We start from the raw sequence: 23,124 nt of genomic DNA, 5'->3' as shown, positions 1-23,124 counted from the left end.
TGTGGAACTTCCGATAAGGAAGGAGGTGAACAATAATAAATCCAAATTGACGGTAAAAAAGTGTAATTTCTTAAAATACAATACATATTTTGAATATAATTTCTATGTATATATATATACATAATTCTATTTCTCATTTTTTCTACTGTAATTAACTAAATATCACAATATAACAATCTATTTTTTACATACAGTTTGTTCTTTTTCTTTTTTCTTGTGCATTATTGCATTGCCAACATTAAAAAAAGATGCATTGAAGTATATAAAATCTGTCAAAAATGGCGAAAGAGAATCAAGAAAAATATAATAAAATCAAAATGAATATGCTCTTATTTACGTTTAAAATAATTATAACTGATAATGGCGAACAAGGAAAGGCTTAGTCGGTTTGTAGGTGTTCTTCCATATTTCAAAAAAGCAGATTGTCGAATGGAATCTGTAGAAAATCACCAATGGCATGACGAGTTTGCCAATAGTTGTCCAAATGGCAGGGACGAGCAGTTGGAAAATTTGATCATCTGTGCTAATCCTGTTCCTCACAAAGGTGTTGACCAACCATAAGGCCATGTTGGTCATAAGCAGGAACGTGATTAGCTGTCTGGCTGGCCTCTGGACACTCTTGGACCGTAGTCGCCAAGCGTGAACAACAAACAGCGTCTGGCTCGATGACTGGACAAGGCGTGCGATTTCGTTCCAGATCCAAGCATCGCTCATTAAAAGCTTGACCACCCTGAACATCCCGTACAGGCTGACACCGATCTGTCCTACGAGGAGGAGCCATGTGTCCAGACACATGGCAGGGCGCTTGTGAACGATCATAGCACTCCTGAGACGCAGAGCAGCAAAAAACACCGCCAGGAACGACACTACAAATAAAATCTAAACAACAGCTTTAAAAGAAAAGACTGAAATTTTATTGTACACTTTTTTATTTACCATTTCGCAAGTGTTGATTACACCCACTGCAGCACTTTTATATTCATTGTGTTCAGAAAACACATAATGAATGATCAGGCAGATTATCGTTATGACCAAAAATACCACACCGCAGAACAAACCTTTGTGGGCATTTGAACAATCAACTGTGAATAGTTGAGCTTGCTTCATTTCCACTTTCACTTTAAGCAGAAAAACAAAACAGCTTGTTAAGAATATAACAAATCTTACTAGTTACAGAATGTCAGATTTTGAGTACATTACTGTTGTGGCATCGTTCCTATAAAAGGTCTGTGAAAAAGTCCATTTAATTAATTTGAATTATATTGTTGTTATAAATAGAATGTATTGTTTATGCTCTAGCAGTATGTTTAACTCTGCTTTTACTTTTTATTTTGTTTAGTATCTAATGTTTAAATTGTTTAAGTGAACCAATGATCCAGTTTAAAGATGATCTAGGGCTTTTATTAGGGGGTCACAATAAAAACCTATTTGCAAGCCTTTCACATTTCGTGAAAAATCTCAGTATTTTAGTAAGGTATGAGGATTTTATTGAAGTAGAAAGGAGGCTAAGTAATTCAGGTTTAAATTTACTTTTAGACTTATTATTTCCATTTCTTGTATTGAATTTCTAACATGGAAATATATTTTTTGAAGGTTCCTGCGAGATATGTCAGGATTAAGATGAGGAGGACAGGATCACTCTATATCACCTACGACATTTTAAAGGAACAGTAAGAATGTTGTCCCACCACATGACAAAAACTTAACATATTTTCTTGGTGGACAACGGCTTTAATTAGGAAAATAAACGAGAGTGCCTCACAAGTCTGTAAATGTCTGTCGGATAGGTGTGATTGCATGGTAGGTGGTAAGTGGAAGGTAGTGTCACACCACACCCAAGGTCTAGCCAGATAGATCCGGGTCTACACCATCTATCAAGGCTTCATAAACAGTTGTTTCATTCAAGGCTCTAGAGGCGAGGTCATACAGCTTGCAAGAACAAGGAACCATGCCGTCCGAGGTTTCACCATCCAAGGTTTGTAACCCGAGGCCGCTTCTGGCTGAGCCAGGGTATAAGATCCTGTATTGGAAACAGTCAGAGCATGAGAGTGAGTCAGTTGAGATGAAGATCATGCATCAGTGACAGTCAAAGTTGGGATGGAGAGTTGGAATCAGTCGGATAACATGACATAGTCTGTAGTAGTTTTAAAGGAAAAGTAAGACCGTCATCCCATCACGTGGCAAAGGCTTAAGATATTTTCTTGGAGGACAATGGCATTAACTGGGAAAATAGATGAGAGTGCCTCACAAGCCTGGAAATGTCTGTCGGATAGGTGTGAAGGTGGCAGTTAGTAAAAGTCTCCATCTCAACTCTGCCTCTGACTGTCACTGTTTCAGGGTCTTCACCTCAACTGACTGACTCTCACTGTTTGACTGTGTCTTTGGTGTGAAATGTTCGGAGGTTGTCTCCTCTGAAGAGTTCATCTTCAGAAGAGGGATTCCAGGTTTTCACAGCCTTCAAGACCCATGACCCAGCCTGACAACGTGACAACACATGAAAATCGACTAAGCAAGGGGTGCAACTCCTTAAACTAGAGCAATTATTCAATTAAGACCTTTCCAAGTATAAAATTGCTCAACTTTTTAAGGAAGATATCCCGGGCCAAAGTAGAAGATTTGTGCCACAGTAGGATTCTCTTGAGCATAAATGACAAATGAAAAGCCTGCACTACACCCAAGAACAAGTTTTAATTTAAGAGAGGTCATGATGACATCCAACCCCTTGTCACTGGTGTATCGCGTAGTATCGTGTCCGAAGACCAAACTGATAAACTAGTATTGGATGAAGGCATTTAAAGAAATTCTCCAGGATATTGCCAGATAATAACGACGATATCGATAGATAAGGGCAGGAAAGTAAGTCGTTCAGCGGAGATGAAGATGAAAGTAAGAGTAGAGATCATTTGGAAAGATATTCCAGGACAGTTTTTAGAAATATTTTTCTAAAATTCTATTGCACTGCGTTACTTAATACCAACAATCCAAAATTTTTGCTTTTTACTCTTATTATTACAGCTTTTCCAGAATATCTGTCTTTCTTGATCTAAAAGTGAAAAAAAACTCGCATTTTTATTTCAAACCTTTATTTCTTGAGGATTATTTTTCAAAATTATAAAAACACGTGCTTGATCCCACCATGTGTGTTAATGATCAGCATTCAAAAAATCGGTAGTCAAGGCGACCAAGACGTGCTCAAAATTCAACTATGAGTGATGGACATTGTTTTTCATTTTTATAAATAATCAGGCGTAAGGGCTTTTGTTTTAGAGATGACTAAATTTTCTGTTCATTTTTGTTAAACTGTTTAGCTGGTTTTTCGTAGAAAACCCCGTTTTTCGTGTTTGTCTGAGTCTTTGGTGGTTTTCACACATCCCTGGTAATCCGAGTTTAACCATTCCCTCTCCTCACTGTATTCTCATAAATAATATCGTTGTTGTTATAAAAGATCAAGAAACCAAAAATGAACAGTACAGAATCGACGACGTGCGGCTACAGAACGAACCGGGCCGCCCAGGTTCGCATGGAGGAGATCCGGAGGAAGCTTTCCGAGCAGCCGAAACAGTCCACCGCCAAACCGAAACATTCACATGTCCAACACTCTTCAGAACCACTAAACAGATACTTACACATGAAGAAACCCACTCGGGAAAAGAAGCTCGAAGGTAAGAATAAAAAAAGCTTCGATCAATGCTTAAGATTTATCAAACAAACGTCTCAATTCAGTAACTGCTCAATTTAATTTTTTATCAGCTGTTATTTTTTTTAAATAACTCGTCAATCTGATTCAGAGTTGGTCTTTGAGCAGATTCAGTTGCTGGATTGATAATGAATCCTCCCCTCAAATTGAGGGTGATATCCTTTCGTTGCTTCGTCCTGTACAACAGGATCTACAATTTTAGTATATTATGTTCAATTTGAACAAATGGATTTCATTATCTTTTAATTCATTATGTAAATAGTACTATTTGATGCTTCAAATTCGAATGTTAAAGGATGTTATTTTTATTTGAGGGTTCTTCGAGGATTCACACACAGCAGATAAGATTATGCTTTCCTTATTTCATGATCGTAGATTATTATATCCAAACCAACAAAATGCGAACATGACATAGGCTCTAGTACGACAGAAAATTTTCATATTTCCCGAACCGTTTCAAACAAATTTCTAAAACAATGAGCCGTTTGTGAATCCTCGTGGAAAAAATGCCCCTCGGATCGTGGGATGGGGATGTTTTAACTCATTCTTGTTGTTGACCTCTAGAAACGTCTGTGCCCTCCAAGGAAAATTCCAAAACGACCAAGTCGAGCCTGAAACAAAAGCTCCGCGCCAACACACTAGCGTACATTAAGAACAGGAGGAATAATGCCTCGACACGAGATCATGAAATCAGGAAAAAAACGGTAAAAATAATAACTCTTAGAACAAACTCAACAAAACAATTAGGAATTTTTATAACGATCCTTGCTTTATTGAAGTTTGGCCGTTTATGTGTTTATATCTGTTTCCGTCCGTCAGACGCGTTTCGACATCTAGCCATCTTCAGTTTTGTGTCTGTGCGTTATTTAATCACACGTGACCTTTTTATTCACATAGTGCAGAGTTAAAAGCAAGACAATACTGTTAAAAAAACGCAGACCCATGTTAATAATGCGAGAAATACTTCTCCTTACGTTCATCATGCTTGTACATGTTTCGGTCAAAATATTATGTATAACTGTGAAGCGTTTTCAAAATTAGGTTGGAAATGTTGGAAAATCAGAATGTCTGCTTTCAAAAATATGTACAATGCAAAGTAGTCTGTAATAAATCAATAATATGGATTATAACAAAACTGTACATTGGTAAGCACGTGCGTGTTTTGGTCAGTTGACAGGCTTTTTCTAAAATGTGTTATATCTTGGATGTAAATCAAAATGGATATATCTTGGGAAAGAAGGTTGTTTGCTATTTGAAATACGTATAAGGCAAAGTAGTCAACAATAAAACTATAATTTGGGCTATAATATAACTGAAAAAAAAGAAAAAAAGGTAAGCTTGTATATTTTTGCGTCAGATGACAGGATTTTTTAAAATTTGGTTGAAAAGTTTAGATATATCTAGGGAAAGAAGGTTGTTTCCTTTTTAAAATACGTACAAGGCAAAGTAGTCAACAATAAAACTATAATTTGGGCTATAATAAAACTGAAAAATGGTAAAGTTGTATAGTTTTGGCTCAGATGACAGGATTTTTCTAAATTTGGTTAAAATGCAGTAGATTTATCTTAGGAAAGAAGGTTGTTTGCTTTTCAAAATATGCACAAAGCAAAGTAGTCAACAATAAAACTATAATTTGGGCTATTGTTAAGGGTGGATTAATAATTGTTGTCTTTTGTTCCAGGCCTAGATTCAACTGATGATTTCAAATGGATGGTGAGGGCGCAGGAGGTGCTTAAAAACCGCGGAAGTCCCACCGGTTCTGAAAAGCGGGCTTACGATCAAGCTGAAGAACTTGCGAGATTGCAAAGGGCTGTACAATCTAAGAAAATTTTGAAAGAAAAGCTGGATAGGATTTCGAGCGAGATAGCCGCCCTGACAGGCGTCTTGAAAGATCGAGGCGATTCATCGAGCGAAGCCTCCATCGAGGAAGATAAATAACATTAAAAAACTTCTTATTCAACAATTTTTCTTTTGTTTGTGAATGTGTAAAAAGGAGGAGACGAGAAGATACGAGAGGCAACGGGTAATGTTTTTAAGCTTTTAAAAGAGTTAAAAATCTGAGAAGATTCGATTTGCTCAAAGGACTCGCTAATTCGGACAAATTAACGAATTTTCTCAAGGCACAGGGAAACCGGCCAATTATAAAAACGAAGGACTTAAGCATAAAATGTTTTAAATGAACTTTTGTCTTCACATTTTCCGATAGAAAAAACGTCCCAAAGCTATTATTTGTACATAGGTATAACAAAAAGAGAGGAATCCACGTTTAAACTGCTGATTCTCCCCCGCTTCATGCCTCCCGTCTATACATTATTTATTTCACGCTATCAAATTTTTTTGAAAAATATGTGTTTAAATTTTGTGCAGCAGAGAAGATGTAGCGCGACGAACCTTCGCTGGAAAACCCTTCTCAACATCCTTCATTCTTCAAACTTCAGCTAGATCCCCTATCTTCTAACTTTTGGACATCCTTGATACCTTCATCTCCTCACAGATGGCACATCTCCATTATGAAATCTTTAAACTTACATTTCATCAGATCATAATCTTACTGATACTAGATACACTTCCATTCTCCAAAAGTTACCCTAATCAAATGCCCTGTTTCAGATTTGAAAAAAAAAATTGACATACCACTAAAAACTCCAAACGACATAACGATGTACGGTATGCACGAGTTGACGATACCAACTAGATGTACATAATAAACATGTTACACCACTGTACCATCATAAAACAAGAAAACTAAAAAAAAGGGGGAAACGGTGCGCAAGAGCCAAGTGGCAGCGCACTTTTCCATCAATGACTTGACCGACTAACTCACTAAGAAATAAACTACAGATCCCGAAACAACCACGATTTCAAGAGTACACACGCTCACTGACTACGAAGGACAATCCTCTTCGGACCGCAACGCATAGAATCCTGTAAATCTGTTCCTTCTCCTTTTCGCCGGAGTGATGACCCTTAGGCTGCGTCTAACGACGAAGAAATCTACTTATTTGCCTCCTATTTCTCCAGCGTTTTCACTTCTCATCCCGACTTCAATGAAAACCGTAAAACAAGACCAAAAATGTTGGTTAACATCTAAAGACCAAAAATTAACATCCCATATCACAAGACATCTACCCCTAAAGCAAGCTTCTGGTTTTGACCTGATTACATCAAAACGTTTCGGCCTACCTAAGTCAGATAAGATTAAAAAAAAGGCGGCCTATTTAGGACCTGCGCACCACGACGAGCATTAGTCTATTGCCTAGCTCCATTGTAGTCTAGAGCTTCTCATTAAGCTACCAAATCCCAAAACCTTTTCAAGGATTTCCGCGTGTATTTTTCAGGCGGGGCTTTCCTTTTCCCAGAAGTAGGAATCTCAGCCTACATGAGCTTTTGCACCAACAGAAGACATGTTCTGCTGTCTCTTCTTCTACCTGACACTATCAATATACGTACTCTTCCGGAGTCTGCAGTGCCTACGCAGCAGTCAAACTATTGTTCTAGTCCTTGATTTAGTTCTGGCGTTAGTTCTTTCATGCACTTTTTCCCATACCTGTCCTTGAGTTCATTCCCATTGAACGTAGAACTTATTAATCCATTTGGAAGTTTGGTATGTCACAGAAGGGTTCAGGGCCAATAGGTATTTTCATTGAACTTTACTTGGCCGATTTGTCACCGTATATGTTGCTATGAGAATGGCACATGAGAAAGTCCTAATGCAATCCAAACGGCTTTACCACCGATGTTGTTGTCAGTACCACCTGGCTGTCCAAGTATATAGCTATTCCTCTGTAAACAATATCTAGCCTTTTAACCTTCATGGCACAGTGTTCCATAGCCGATAGTCTCCGCTTGAAAGAAGGCTTATACTAATTCTAGTCCTTGTTTATTTCTATAAATACCGGCTAACCTGGTTTTCAGTTTTGGAGCCATCTGTATTCTAGATATGGTTGACATTAACTGGGATTCCTTTCTCCGGGTGAAAAACCCTACAGAGTATTTTAATTGGATTTTTCTAAAACTGAATTTTGGGATTGTGGCATGAACAGCATCCCCAGAAAACTGTCTTCCTAAAGCTCCTCTGAACCATTAATCGATACTTGTTATGTTGAGAAGGCTATCGGAGCCTAGCCTAGCCAGTGAATTGTGACTCTGGCCTTTCTTTCGATAAAATATGTCATGGTGGTAGGAAACCTACATAAAAAGCACAAAATAGTATCCAATTCCCACCAGCTACGATGCGCACAATATTAATCCTATTTTAATGTATTTAAATATCAAAAATGTAAATACTTATCGTTAATAGTTAGATAGAAATACTTTATTTTACAATTTTGTGCACATCGTGAAACAATATTTATAAAAGTATATACAACATGGAATTAAATCCGTCTGTCGTCGGAGATCGTTGTAAATTGAAAATGTAACAAACTTTGGGTATACATGCATTAGTTGTAGAACATAAAAATAATAGAAATAAATACACGGAAAAGTAATGAGATTTTCGCCCAGATCATTAAATTTTTTTTGTGATTATGGTATTTAATGAAGGGAAGGTATATACGAAAATAAAAATTAAATTCCTGGACTAAATGGTTTCTATAGTTCCAGACGTGGCGAACATACCGTAGGAGAGCCCTGGGATCAGAACCATTCAACAGCTCAAAGATTTATTTGGGCTCTTGAGAGAGTGAATGAGTGACCCGAGGTGTAATAGACGAATCTCTCCTAAAATCGAACACTCAGATAGGAAGTGAAGAACTAACTCAATTGACGGCGAGTTGCACAGGGAACAGATTTCATCCCTCCCACTTATCCAAAGAGCAATTTCCTCACAACGAAGTTTTAGAAGCCAAGACAACTCAGATTAAGAACGGCGAAATGTCGTTCTTTTAAATTAAATAAACTACGTGAATGAGATACAGCAAGAAATTTTCTGAGGATTAAGCATGGAGCATTTTTCTTTTCTTGGATACCAGAGTTCCCTCCTGAGCACTGCAGCTGAGCTGTACAGCGTATTGTACTTTATCCATGGCTCCATATTTTGGGGGAGAGCTCGCAACACAAATGTGAACTTGATCCCCCGTTGTACCGGTGTTCTTCCATCGAACAAACTCATTTTTAAAGGGGGTTGGGACCAAATTCAGGGTCGCTGAGATCCGATTCCGCCCCTTCCATTGATGAGTGCCGTGTCAATTTCTTTCAATTGCGGCCACCGGTCCCCTTAGGCGTCAGAAAAAGTCCAGAGGCGACGGTGGGGATCGAACCCACGACCGCGGGATCTACTAGCCGAGAGTCTGACGCCCTAACCATCCCTAAGCATGGCGCAAGCTTTCAGTTCTTTTATTGCCGATAGCAAAGCTGAAAACAGATTTGGCCATTTCTCAAGTTTATCGGGGGTTGGAGTGGTTAGGGAGAACTTATGGAATAGATATAGCTAATGTGCATACTAGCTTCGACCGTATGATTTCTAACGGTTATCTTTACAAGCCTGGAATCTGAAAGATGTAAGGTTTTAAGAATGAATGAAAAGTGAAGCTTGTGTATGTATCATGGGCCTGGCGATATTTCTAAATAAATCATGTAATTAGGGGGTAATGCAAATAATTTACGGACAAAATATCTTAGAACTTTTTCTATTGAATCAAATTGTTGATAGCTCCTATCATCGTTAATTGTAAAGAAATGATCGTTGATCATAAGAGCTGTTAGATGATGGCTCTGGTTAGGGAGGTTCTTCTCTTTATTTAATAAGAAAATGGAATTTATAGCATGTTGCTTTTAGTAGAGACAGAAAAAAACTGACAATTTCGGAAAGATAATCCATCCTCGTCACGTCAATAAAAACGAAGAATCTTCTTTGAGCAAACTTAAACAAGGCCGATGTGATTAGGTCGCGTGACTACTTACTGAAAAATTATAACTTCCATCAGTTTACAACACAAAATCCTACCGGTATTTGATTTATGGGGTACGAGCTGATTCTTGGCGGCTGTTTTCACGTCTTTCCACATCTCGAGCATGATGACAGCGCAAATCAGCGAATATTCGATCGTGCAAGGAAAAAGAAAAGGTGACGCGTTTTGTACCAAGGAGCTCATGATGTCTGTTTTCCTGCATTCCGACTCGTTTTTCAAACCTAGAAAAAAGACTTGAGCAATTTCTAGTAAATGTAATTTACCAGGTTGGTTACCGTGTTTGCCATGACCGGAGAGTTCCAGTTCATCCTTCGTTTCTTGTATTATCACCTTGAGCCACTCGCACAAATTGGTCGCGATCATGTGCATCAGGCCAAACCTGGAAACGATCGGTTTCTGGCAAAGATCCATGTTCTAAAAGAAAACAAAGATTTAATAAATTTATCATTTTTTCCCCCAATGAAGTTCAACATTACTCGGCTGTTTAAAAAAATAAACTGCATCTGAGCTATGGTCAAAATCATCTTGCATGCCGGCACCAGAGCCTGTGCTATATTCTTGCACTCCGGGTGATTTTTAACGTCTAAGATTTTACCAAATTCAAGGCCGGAGTAAACCATAGATCCAATTCCAAATGCTGTTTGTAGATCGTATTAGTTTTATTACTATTTCATTAATTTTAAACTAATAACTCACCAACAGCTCCAAGTCTTAAGTAATAGCTGCCGTATCTATTTATGGGCCCTCTGAATCTTCTCTTGACAGCGTTGTATGCAGCTTCGTCCCCTTCTAAAATTGAATCGTTTTCATCTACCAGGTTAAATCGATCTGAGTAACTTACTGTAGCTGTTTATTATATTGACGACAGTCCTGTCCTTTACCAAACTTGCATACATCCAGCATAAATAGATTAAGCTCAGGGAACATAGATAAATGTAAAACCCCTGAAAATGAGAATTGTTTTAATTACACGTAAATAATTGAGTGGAAATGTGTCAATACTTGATAGATTTTTGGAGAAATGCTATCGACTATGGCTTCGGCAAGCGGCAAAACGAATCCGAGCAAGACGAGAGTCTGGCAGTAAGTCGCGGATAAAAGTTTACTGAGGACATCGTCTGTAACTCTATCGTAATAAATAAATTTATGACAAGTATAAAAAGTCCTAATTTTATTACTGGTCTTCTTTCTTCGACTCTTTGTCTTCTGGTTGCTGGAGCAATTTTGAAAAAACTGCCGATGCACGACGAAACGCGTTGCGGTGGAGTTTCTGTGAATCCGATTGCGCTACAATGCTGAAAATTGATTGATGTTCATAATTAATATGGAAAATGTAATACCATTTTATCACTCACGATAAAGCACGGTATTCGTAGGAATGACAAAATTATTTGACACCCCGAGGTTAAAATTCGTTTAGAAAGCACACGCGAGAAGGGATAACTTGAGTTGTCAAGGAAAAGTGGGTGCGAGGTCTGATTTATAGCTGAAGGCAATTTCTCTCAACACATTCCTAACGTAATTGGAGATATAAACGCCTCCTTTAATATTAAGGGTCAGAAATATTTTTAAGATTTCCAAGCACCTTCCCCTTACTCGAACCCCTTTCAAAGGAGAGCAACTTGTAAATTGTTCGAATAAAAAAATCGTCGTTACTATCATATAAATTATATCATCTGAGAGTGGAATTCTGGTAATATCGCGGCATTAATGGAAAAGAAAATTGACAGCCATCAAAACCCGATCTACAATATTCTGGAAGAGCTTTGGTCATATGAAGAAAGTCTTGTTTCAACAAGACTGCGACAAAAACAGGGCAAAAAATAGATTAACAAGAAGATACGTGTCCGATATTTAGGATAGTAGAATCACCCAAAAAAGGTTTGGTCCAAATCCGTGACCCAAAAACCTGGTCGTCCCATTGTTAGTTTGGTCGTCATATTTTGAGAGCTGTCATTTTTGCCTTTCAGACGTTTGAGCCATCTCTCATGTGACCGTTGGCTCTCTTTATATGTTGAATTGGAGTATGTTGGAAGTTTATGTTCTTAAGCGTAAATATTCTAGCGTATAAACACTACAGCCATGGATGAAGTGCGGATATTCTTGGTCTCTCTCTTTTGGTGGGTTCCATTAAAAATAAAGTAACTTGTGGTCTTTTTTTAGGTATATCCATCCTTTTCTTTATTGGAATTAACGTACATTGTTTTTTTTTCATGTCAAATGAGTGTAGTTTTTTTTTGAAATTCATTATTGTATTGTTTGATTTGAGGAGTGTTGTGGAAGCCTGAGCTGGATTTGGCTGATAACTGGTCAGATTTGTTGTTATATTTGTGTATTTTTTTAAGTTGTGCGAGGTTACGTGGTTTTTGGTTCATGTTTGTGCCTTTATGGTGTATTATCATTGTTTTGTAGAACTAAGTTTACCTAATATTTGAATGATAAGCTCTTGGATCAGCAGAGTTTCTTTTCATAGGAGCATGGAAGCCGTCCATCCTTCGGTCTGAGACAAACCGCGAGTGGAGATGAAAAATACTCTGAACACTTCCAAACCTGTTAGCACTGGCTCTCTAACACGTTCTAAACAGTAAAGGCCAGTTTTGGATATTAATACACCAGAGAATAGCTTATCCGCGTCGTAAAATTCTGCCCGCTTTAAGTATAAATAATGAAGTATCGTTTATAAGTTTTGGGATTAAGGCCGGCTCATTATATGAGGTGGAAAGTGAATGAGATTTTGCCGGAGCGCCGAGGAGGATAGAGAGAAAAGAAGAGACCGGCTAAATTAAACCCTCCACCCGCCCTTCGCCGGCCCAGAAAATCCTTCTTGGATCATTTTTGAAGAAAAGAACAAACATTATGTTCGCTACATTAAGTTCAAATTTATCGTTGTGAGAAAAAACTAAATATGTGATAAAACAGTGGTTTCACGAGGTACAAAAGAACAATACTCACGGTTCGTTAGCATCAGTAATATTTAAAAACAAATTGATCTGATAACAACCGGACAAAATAGTAAAAAAATTCAGCTAAAAATGATACCTTTTTCAAACCGTCCGGGAAACATTGGCAAGTGAAATGGAATCGGAAATAATTTTTTTTCGCTCGGACAATTTGGTTCCTGCAAGTCTCGCCCGGTGTCATATATGCCTTTTTAAAGGACCAATAAGGTTGGTAGGCCAACTGAAATCGGATTATGAGCATGAAAAGAAGGATAATAAATCTGCGTTAATGATCCTTTGCTTTTAATATCACCCTGAAATCTATGTGGAAGGAAATTAATATGTTTCTCTCTTCTGTTTGCTTTCGATTCGTTTATTTGATGGTCAAATTAAGTTGGACCGTCCGGGTTCACTCGTTTTTCTCAGGGCTGAGTAATTCCATCTTCATCTGGAAAGAAAGTGGAAAAAATATCGATTTCTGCTTTAGTGGCTTTGTTTATAATTGTGTTTCATTGTACGTTTTTCTTTAAAGGAAATGAATCAGTGGTCCATACAGGTAGTCTGAAGGTGCAAAGTTGGTGGAGTACTGAATAATCTACATTAGTTCTCTTACATAACCATAAATTGCAATGTCAAACTATATTATACTGATGTAAGAATTATGATGAAAAATGGCTATCAAATGTGTGTTTTACGTACGAAGCAAAAAATGGAAAAGAAGCATAGAAACACCAAGTGAACAATGATCTACATAAAGAAAAAAAACTGACCAAAGAAGCAACCTTAAGTTCTGGTTTTAAAAGGCTTCGAAATCAGTTTTTACGTCTTGCAATGTACGAAACTATTTTTTTCAGAATGAGGCCATTATTCGAAAGCAGTAGTACTACCTAAGGTGCAAAAACAAGACACTTGGGTGGAAAAAAATTCGATCCGTAATATCATCTACAACACGAAATTGGCAACAAGTAAGAACACCTTGTGTAAAAAAACACTACTTAAATAAGTGTAAAAAAACTACTTATAACTACAAAGCAAACTTGAAAGAAAGTTAAAACAGTCAATTTTAAAAACGTTTGACGGACCACCAAGGTTCATCAATCCGAAAACTACACGGAGAAATATCACAATATGATTGTAGTTTAGTAGTTTCTTATCGTTTTTACCTGTGTATTTCGTTGATTTAATCTGTCAGACAAGTTTCTTCTTTTACTAATCTACAGTGTTGGGTATTTCACGATGAGCATGTATAAGAAGTAGACAAGAGACACAGACAAGTAAGACTATACTAAGCTACAAAGAATCGCCGATAAAGATGATGAGAAGCCGAACCCTTCTAACAGACTAAAGCAGCGAGGTAAGACGGACCATCATGATCGGAAACTAGTAGTTCATCAACCCAAAAACTACACGGAGAAATATCACAATATCATCGTAGTTTAGTAGTTTATTATCATTTTTACCTAGCTATCTTCGTTGTTTTAATTTGTCCGACAAGTTTATTCTTCTCCTAATCCATAGTGTTGGGTCTATCACGACGAACATTTATAACAAATAGACAAGAGACACAGACAAGTAAAACAAGTTTTTTTAAATTTATTTGTTACCTACCTGAATGAATTAACAGTATGGTTCACAAAGTGGAGAATAAAGGTAAACCTGACAAAAAGCACAGAGATCAATATTACCTTACGTAAAAATGTCTGTCCTGCGGTGAGTATAAATGGAATTCCATTGCCTACCACTGACCTTGTGCGTTATCTTGGACTTTTCATGGATAAACGACTGACTTGGAATCCCCATACAAGACTGAAAAGACAGCAAACAAACCGACGTTATAAATTGTTAAAAAAACTACTCGACTCACATCAAAATTAGACCTTGAAAATAAACTTGTAATTTACAAGACAATGATTAGACCTCTGGGCGTACGGTTGTGAAGTGTGGGGCTCAACCAAGGATTCCAATTCCCAGCGACTCCAATCAATCCAATCTAAAATTCTCCGTCAAATTATAAATGCTCCTTTTTACGTTTCAAATTACACTATCCAAGTAGATCCCGTTTGCACATGAACTCATCAAAACCCGATATAAAAAATTTCACCAATCACTGAACACACACAGTAATCTATTCGTACGAAATTTATCACTTCCAACCCTACCTGAAAATCCTCCAAGACGATTGAAGCGAAAGTGGCCCCGAGACCTTCTCATTGTGTGAAGAGTGAACAAGATATCAGTGTGAAGGAGTGTTACCACTGGGCAACTTCTCCTACAAGAGCATCAAAGGATAATTCAACATATACGAAAATATTTACTTAATACATCACTTGTAGTTGTAAATACCAAATAAATGTAATAAAAAAAATTGTTACCTATACACGATAGTATACTATAAACATGATTAATGTATCACAAGCACAACACTAGCACTAATGGCCCCAACACTGCACCGGTAGAACACATGCTTTGAGGAGCCAGCCATTGCTGGCACTTAGTGTGTATGATAAGGGATCAAGGGGGTCCCGAGGCCACCGTCGGTTGAGGCGATGTGGTGGATTGTCAGGATGGGACTGAGTGGAGCGGTGCTCAAGCTGTTTGGTTAGGATGGTTCGAAAGGTTAATGTGGAAGGTTTGGAATCTGGACCGGATTAATTCGTTGACAAAAGGAAAGTCGAGTTCTTTGTGGATAGTGAGGTTAATGACACAATAAGGTGCTTTGACAATTTGTCTAAGGACTTTCAGTTGGAAGGACTGGATGCGCTGTATTTTGGAAGACTTGGCAGTACCCCACACACTCCCTATGCCTGTATTGGTCTTAGTAAAGTTTTATACAATGTTAGCTTTTTCTTAATTGTCAATGTCGATTTCAGTAACACAAGTAAGACTATACTAAGCTACAAAGAACCACCGATAAAGAGGACGAGAAGCCGAACACTTCTGACAGACTAAAGCAGCGAGGTAAGGCGAACCATAATGATCGGAAACTACTAAGCTACAGGTTCATCTCCGCAGACCACATAGAGAAATCTAATATCATACCTTTCACATTATTTATTTTGATCATTGTCCCATTTTTTGTCAAGGGAAAAAGTTAAATTGGAGGGTGCATGAGTATTTCCATAGCTTACTCAGTTATTGATACTCAGTGTTGGTTCGAGCCTGGAGTCGAGTTTAATGACAGCACATCAAGATTGAATGTTTCTGGTAATTTACATTAATGTGGACAATAAACGGTCAACGGGTTTAAATAAGTTGTAGCGAAGAAGAAAAGTATGCGACGTCAGTACTATGAGGTAAAGCGGTAGCAGCTAGCATCAGATCAAAAGATCTTGCTTCGTATGACACTTATTCACCAAAGGCGGGGAAGCTACTCCAAAGCTAGTATGTTTGAGATTGGATCTGTCGTCAATCAGAGTTATCGCAATATCAAAAGAAATTCAAACCCAAACTTGAAAAATAGAGGCATTTTGGTTTCTAACATTTTATAACTTAAAACGCAACATGTAATAATGAAACAAAGAAACCCCGAAGATGATAAAATACCGAAACACATGCCAGTCCAAAACAGCGAGGGAAGGCGGGCCAAAATGGAGTGTTAGCACATATATTTGTTTGCTATTTTTGTCTCAACGATTCACATCTGCTGGCCTGTAATGTTTCCTATGCTGTTTACATTTGTCAAGAAATTGCTTCTTTAAAATTTCATCTTAGTTTATACCATTTGTGAGGAATATTTTTGTGTTATGGTATTACTATTATTGTACATTTTAATAAGTAAGAATTTAAACTAGATTGTTGTTTCTTTTCATTTAAAGGAGAAAATGTTTATAATGTCTTAATATCATTTATTTAATAGATTCATGATTATTATGTGAGTGTATCTGCTAGCATTATTGGTTGAATAAAATGACACGACCTCGCTTATTATCTAAAATCCGTCTCCTTGGCGGTAATTGCAATCACTGCGAGATCGTCACGTCACTAAGATCTTATATGACAAGGTGAAGCAGTTTAACAGATTTCCGTGCTTGAACCAAACTAAATCTTAAAAAAAAAAACTCAATATTTGAAACTATCCAAAGAATTTTCTTTTGTCTTGCATTAAACCGTTAAAATAAGGACGTTTCCGAACAGCTGGGTCGACAAAAGCATGAAAGCCCCTCATTTTTTTTTCGGAAAAATTATATTCACAGAGTTTAGTGTCAGGTGTGATGGTTCGGAGGGGGGTGCGTGCGAGTTAGGGATGAACTTTGTGCAACGATCAGTGAACACGGTTCACTCGTGCATGCTTCGATGACTGCCTCCGGACGTCACAGGCCTCCTCTCTTGCCAAGCCCTCCGCACCTTCAGATCCCCTTTGTCTTCCCATCCAAATCGGTATAATCCTCCAGATGCCTCGACAGATCCGGGCGAGTCGTCCTTTAAGAACACGGATGAAACGGTTTGATCTTCGATCTCGCGTGTGTACACAACGCGCTCACGGTTTATTTTATGTCAATTTATTTAAAACACAATTTTTTCCTAATCTATCCTAACTAAAACAGCACTATGATTTATGGACGTACCTTCCAAATAATTTAAAAAAAAAGAAGAAGAATTATTAACAGATATACTGGAGAATCTAGTGAATTTATGAGCTAATATTTTCGTTAATTATCGTAATAATTAATAAATAAAAGGTATTACTTATTGTAGTATATAATTTTATTTATCACGTAGAACAATTTTTAAGCTCATACAAGTCTGCATTATTTTAAAGATCTAGCTTGGATTAATCATGATGACAAGTAGGTTGTACAATCTCAGAAGTAATGTTTAAGTAAATTAAAGAGTGATGTGCTTTTTTTCTTTAATTCTTGTTATATAAAACATTGCTGTTTTATTGACTCCCGATATTTTCATTATTCTTGACTTTTTATTTGATTTTTGTCCTTCTCATTCCATTTTTAACTTGCCTGATCACCAGGAGCAAGTCTTACAAATAAATTTTATAATTTGTTGAAGTCGTGAGGAGCGGTCATGAATGAGGTAATTTAGAAAAACACCATTTTCATTTTTTTGTCAACGTTTCGACCATTATGTGAGTCATCTTCAGGGCATAAAGTTTTGGGCTATTCTTGTGGTGCCATATTGGTTTTATGTGAAAAGTTGTGTGACAAAAAAAATGAAAAAGGTGTTTTTTAAACTACCTCATTCTTAACCGCTTCTAACGACTTCAACAAATTATGAAAAAACAGGTCACTAAGAAACACATAAATCTTATAACGGGCCTCGTGTAGATATTTTAAGCCATCATCAACTTGTAAAGTCCTTTAAGTCCAAGTATGGAATAATTCATATTCTAGTAAAAAAAGACCATTTACCATTTTTTCTTTTTTACCATGTTTCTTCCTTTCATTTTCCACTCTTTCTTTCAGTATCAATGTTATTTTTTGTATTGTAATATTTAAGTCATCACTTAGGTACTTACTACTTACTTAGTTTGACCAAACAATTTAAGAAGATGAACATTCATGTAGTTTAGTCTAATTACTGTTTCATCCCTGGAACAGAGCTCGTAAATGATTTAACAAAAATATAATGCTTAGCAAAGAATTAAAACTTCTTATTAGTAAATAATAAGCTCATAAACAGTATAAAATTTCAAAATTATTGTAATAAATAAATAATAAATTGTAAGGAACTTTCCAAAAAGTGTTATACGGAATACATTCACTCTGTTGAATCATTTGTTCCAACAAACCACTAAAGTTTTTAGATTTATGTAAAAACATTAAAATCTAATACTGATATTCCCTAATGGACTGATGAAATCTTTTGAATTCCGATTCCAGCATTGCCGACTTATTTGCAAATTTTTTCTAACGTCTATAATAAAATTTCATCTATTACATCTCAGTCTTCCTCTTCCTCAAATTCCATATCTGTTATCTTTATTCCCTATGATGCATTTGTTTCAAAAATAATTTCTCAAAAAACTCTACATATTATTTAATCAATTCGCGGTTTATTTACAGGTCAGTTTCCAAACGTAGGGGAACCTATATTATTTCCATTTATAAATTTGGTGAATGTGGAAAAGTGAAAAATTATCGCCCTGTAAGTATTCTTTCTGTTAACCCTAAATTATTTAAAAAGTCTGATTTACGATCTATTATCTCCATCATTACGCTGTGTTATAATTCAAGAAGAACATGGTTTATGCCTAAACGCTAATTCACCACTTATTAACTTACTTATTTTACAACACTCAATCTCATCTGAAATTCAACCAAAACATCTCATCTTGATGTCATTTAGCTAGATGTCTCAAAAGCTTTCGATTCTGTAAACATTGATCTTCTTTTACATAAATTCACCAGCACGGGATATCTGGTGTTCTTCTTGCAGTGTTTTAAAATTATCTTAGAGATTGGCTTCAAATTGTTTAAATTCGTTATACGTTTTCTTGTTCTGGAGTTCTACAGAGCTCTCATTTAGGACCGCTATTGTTTCTTTTATTTATTCACGAAATTGATTCTACTAAATTGCTTTTGTTAATTTTCCTCTTTTTACAGATGATCTCAAAATTGATCGCGAAATTTCCAGTGCTCGGGACATAATTATTTTACAAAAGTCTCTCTCAGGAATAATTCGTTGGTTTCCTATGGTTTAACTATAAACGCTTCAAAAACCTATGTAATGTCTTTCTTCGGAGGCTATAAAAAATTCTGTTCTTCTTATATTATTAATAATATTGTTTTAAATGTCAATTATATTAAAAAATTAGGAGTCTCGGTTCAGCCCAATACGTCCTTTCCACAACACACATTTCATCGATGGAAAATATATGTTTTAAATTGCTAGGCTTCATATCTCGCAATACTCACAATTTCAATAATATTATAGCCTTTAAACAACTCTACTGCTGTCTTGTCCGTTCTAATCTTGAATTCCCTTCTCCTGACTCGTCTCCTCAGCTTTTCTGTCAAAGACAACAAGTTCAAAATAAATTCTTTATATTCTCCTTCAAATTAAATATTCTTTATAATTCACATATCCTTAAAAAATCTATATCCTTAAACAAAAACATAAACATATCCTTAAATCTTTATCATCGATCTACTTTGTGTTTATTTATAAATTAATAAATATTGGGTTGTCCGGAAAATAATGCAGGATTTTGGTATTAAACAAAAAAAAAGAAACTAGTTACTTTAAAGCAATGTTCTTTAATCAAAATAATTTCCCATACTCTCAATACATTTCTCCCAACGTGTTGGTAACTTATTAATTCCGTCTGAGTAGAATTCAGAATTTTTAGAATTGATAAAGTCAATAAATGCATTTTCCAGTTCCGTTTGATTTTTGAATATTATGTGTTGTAAGTAGTGGTCCAGGTGTCTAAAAAAATGGTAGTCAGTAGGCGAGAGGTCCGGAGAGTAGGGTGGGTGAGGCAAAGTTTCATAGCCAAGCTCCAATAATTTTTGTGACGTTACACGTGACACATGTGGTCGAGCGTTGTCATGCAACAAAATGGGCCCTTTCCGATTGACCAAAGAGGGCTTCATTACTGCCAATTTCTGATGCATGGTATTAATTTGGTTACAGTATGATTCAGCATTGATGGTTTCGCCAGGATTTAAGAAGCTGTAGTGTATTAAACCAAATGAAGCCCACCATACCGTAACCATTACCTTTTTTTGATGAGTTGGGGGCTTTGGAAAATGTATTGGAGCTTCTCCTTTGTCGAGCCACTGTCCAGAACGTCTAGTGTTATCGTAGAGAATCCACTTTTCGTCACATGTAACAATTCTGGCCAGAAATGGGTCATTTTTGTTTCGACAAAGAAGTGATGCACAAACATCAAAGCGCTGATTTTTTTGGCGATCGTTTAATGAGTGTGGAACCCAATTTTCGAGTTTTTTCACTTTTCCAATCGCCTTGAGGTGGTCAGCGACGGTCGTTTTACTGACTTTGAGTTGCTCTGCAAGTTCTCGAACAGTTGTTTTGGGGTTTTCTTCCACCACTGATCGCAGAACATCATCATTAAGAGAGGAAGGCCTTCCACGACCTTCTTCATCTTCAAGGCTGAAATCTCCCTCCCGAAATTTTTTAAACCACCTTTGCACAGTGCACTCATTAACACAACCCTCGCCCCAGACTTGGTTAATGTTTCTAGCCGTTTGGGCTCCGCTTCGGCCGAGTTTAAACTCGTAAAAGAAAATCGTACGAAATTCTCGCTTTGACATTATAAGGATGACTGAATTATTTCCAAGTAGCGGAATGCTACAGAGGTAAACAAACAATATCATTTGGAAGAGGATTAATAAGTGTTGACATTCATACAAATGAGTAATCCTGTAAACGTAAACAGAATATTTTATATAGATTTTTTTTAATGAAAACTTAAAATCCTGCATTATTTTCCGGACAACCCAATAATAGAATCGACTGTCCTTTACCCTTTACCCTTTATTACGTTTTCACTTAAATTTCTGAATTCCAATCTATAACTTTCTTTCATATTCTTCATTCTACATATTTCTCATGATCATCTTTTTCATTCTGGTATCAACCGACTCCAGAAAATATTTACTAAACTGATTCAAAAGTTTCCACAAATATATATTTTTTCTAGTTTTTTAGAAACCATTTGATCATACCTCCTAGTTATCCGAAATAATTAGATAGTTACTTTTGGCTTTTTTTTTATTATAATTGGAAATTTTTATTCTATCACTGGTTACAAGATTTGTTCCGATTGCTTATTATATGGTTATAATAAATTAATGTTATATTTATTTTCTTTAAATAAGTTTTTAATAATTCTTTTTCGTTTAATCTTTTACAAATGTATAATTTACATCTTAAATCGTTCTAATGGACAATTTGTATTTTTATTTTATTTGCAAAATGTATTGTATTTTAGACACCTGCTCGTTCGAATAATAAATTAATTTCATTTGATAGCTATACTTCATCTTAATACGCACATCAATTATAATATCAGTTGAAATATAGCTTGGCATTGTAATTTATAGTTATTTAAACATGGCAATTAATTAAGGTTTTTAGTTGAGATGAAAAAAAGTCAATGGCACGAGAGGGATTCGAACCCACGACCTTCGGCTAGATACGCCGCTGCTCTACCACCTGAGCTATCGTGACCTCGATCCACTCGGACATCAACTTCCTATCTCAACCCCACCTTATGAGTTTTCCCTCCTTTTGCCATTTTTCAAATGAGATGGGGAGTTGATGTCCGAATGGATCGAGGTCACGATAGCTCAAGTGGTAGAGCAGCGGCGTATCTAGCCGAAGGTCGTGGTTTCGAATCCCTCTCGTGCCATTGACTTTTTTTCATCTCAACTAAAAACCTTAATTAATTGTCATGTATTAATTGGTCAAGCGGACCACGAAAGTGGTGAATTAGTTATTTAAACAGTAGCCCTTTTTTTTCCATAGAAATCTTAAAATTACACTCTTGATCAGAAATAATAGCGACCTTTTTGATTGAAATTGTTGTGTTTCCTACATCGATTTTTATCTTTATTGTCCAATTTATTGAATTATAGATGATGTTATGTATGGAATTTCGTTTATGAAGTACACACCCAAAAGTTCCGACCTTGCACCTTCGTCATACAACCTCTTTCGATTAATAATTTAATAGACCTGGAAACATCGTCCATATGATAACCTAACACAAAAAAAACCAACATACCGAGTTGCTCCCCATTGACCCATTAGTTACGTGCCAAAATTGGGTAAAACCTACAGCGAGACCTTGAAAACCATTCATACCTACACAAAAATATCCATCTGGATCATCTGTATGGATCGAGTGGTAGACGTCCTTCCTCCGTCGAGCTGTGGGTATTCCTAGATGAGATTCAGGCCTTTGATCGAGTATGCCATAATGGCGTGATTACTCTAGGGCATTTTTCCACCGTCCTATTAGCTGGTCTTATGTAGCTACTTTGATGGACTATTCGATCCTATCGAAGCTAGGGTCTTACATGGTATTGTCCTAGCCCCAAATCTTTATCGGATAATGTCCTTAATACATCTGACATCTGTACGCATCCTGAAACTTCTAACCTTACCTTTGCCGATAACAGAGCAATTCTCTCCTGTTACGTTGATCTTCACTTTTTCCCGTAAAATACACATCTTCATTTAATAAAGCAATGTTGCAGAGGGTTTAACTAAACAATAAAAAATCAATAAACATTACTTTTACTCCCCGTCAACGAACCTATTTACTTCAATAATATCCACCGTTTACTGCAAAATCATGTGCAATTCCTTCGAAAGTATCTCGACACGTGACTAACGTGTGCAGTTATGTGCTTAAAAGTGATGAGACGTTACAATACCCTTTCAAGACTACTTGAAATAGCATTCGAAAACATATTTGGATTTTGGGGTTACCAGTGTTTCAACTTACAACAATCGAAACCTCCAATCCAATGTCCTCAAAAATCCTAAATGTTCCCTTGTATTCATCCGATGGAACTTTCCGCAATGACCTTAATTCACCCTTCACATACTACACCATTCTATCTAGACATAGTAAGCACCAAATTTCTCT

The 23,124-nt window shown here is 36.5% G+C and overlaps 2 protein-coding genes across 5 annotated transcripts; one reads left to right on the top strand and one right to left on the bottom strand.

Moving 5' to 3' along the window:
- Positions 1 to 210: 210 nt before the first annotated feature.
- Positions 211 to 12,126, bottom strand: LOC106666257 (otopetrin-2-like). Its single transcript, XM_014393326.2, has 10 exons — positions 12,034 to 12,126; positions 10,788 to 10,904; positions 10,612 to 10,735; positions 10,451 to 10,553; positions 10,306 to 10,398; positions 10,086 to 10,246; positions 9,885 to 10,023; positions 9,645 to 9,830; positions 937 to 1,118; positions 211 to 879 (listed from the first exon to the last, which is right to left on the bottom strand). The coding sequence occupies exons 1-10, from the start codon at positions 12,099 to 12,101 to the stop codon at positions 349 to 351; spliced, it is 1,704 nt and encodes a 567-aa protein (XP_014248812.1). The 5' UTR covers positions 12,102 to 12,126; the 3' UTR covers positions 211 to 348.
- Positions 3,123 to 5,660, top strand: LOC106666259. 4 transcript variants are annotated; one of them, XM_014393331.2, is made up of 5 exons: positions 3,162 to 3,248; positions 3,309 to 3,376; positions 3,446 to 3,662; positions 4,262 to 4,401; positions 5,379 to 5,660. In XM_014393331.2, exons 3-5 carry the CDS (start codon positions 3,461 to 3,463, stop codon positions 5,382 to 5,384), a joined length of 348 nt encoding a protein of 115 aa, XP_014248817.1. In that variant the 5' UTR covers positions 3,162 to 3,248; positions 3,309 to 3,376; positions 3,446 to 3,460; the 3' UTR covers positions 5,385 to 5,660. The 4 variants fall into 4 exon arrangements, with proteins under 4 accessions (XP_014248814.1, XP_014248816.1, XP_014248815.1 ...); XM_014393330.2 differs by having other exon boundaries at positions 3,138 to 3,376; XM_014393329.2 differs by lacking the exon at positions 4,262 to 4,401 and having other exon boundaries at positions 3,156 to 3,248.
- Positions 12,127 to 23,124: the final 10,998 nt, after the last annotated feature.

The sequence above is a fragment of the Cimex lectularius genome, unplaced genomic scaffold, assembly GCF_000648675.2.
Source record: "Cimex lectularius strain Harlan isolate CLEC.00 unplaced genomic scaffold, Clec_2.1 scaffold5, whole genome shotgun sequence".
Classification (NCBI taxonomy): domain Eukaryota; kingdom Metazoa; phylum Arthropoda; class Insecta; order Hemiptera; family Cimicidae; genus Cimex; species Cimex lectularius.
The sequence above is the reverse complement of the archived record's forward strand: the minus strand, read 5'-3'. Positions and strand labels throughout refer to the sequence as shown.

Excerpts from the sequence above, each read along its gene's own strand:
- LOC106666259 (XM_014393328.2), top strand. The coding sequence starts at position 3,461 with ATGAACAGTACAGAATCGACGACGTGCGGCTACAGAACGAACCGGGCC. Across the intron at positions 3,663-5,378 it reads TCGGGAAAAGAAGCTCGAAG|GCCTAGATTCAACTGATGAT; the intron begins GTAAGAATAAAA and ends CTTTTGTTCCAG.
- LOC106666257 (XM_014393326.2), bottom strand. The coding sequence starts at position 12,101 with ATGGACGGCTTCCATGCTCCTATGAAAAGAAACTCTGCTGATCCAAGA. Across the intron at positions 1,119-9,644 it reads ACCCCATAAATCAAATACCG|TGAAAGTGGAAATGAAGCAA; the intron begins GTAGGATTTTGT and ends TTCTGCTTAAAG. Across the intron at positions 880-936 it reads TAATCAACACTTGCGAAATG|ATTTTATTTGTAGTGTCGTT; the intron begins GTAAATAAAAAA and ends GCTGTTGTTTAG.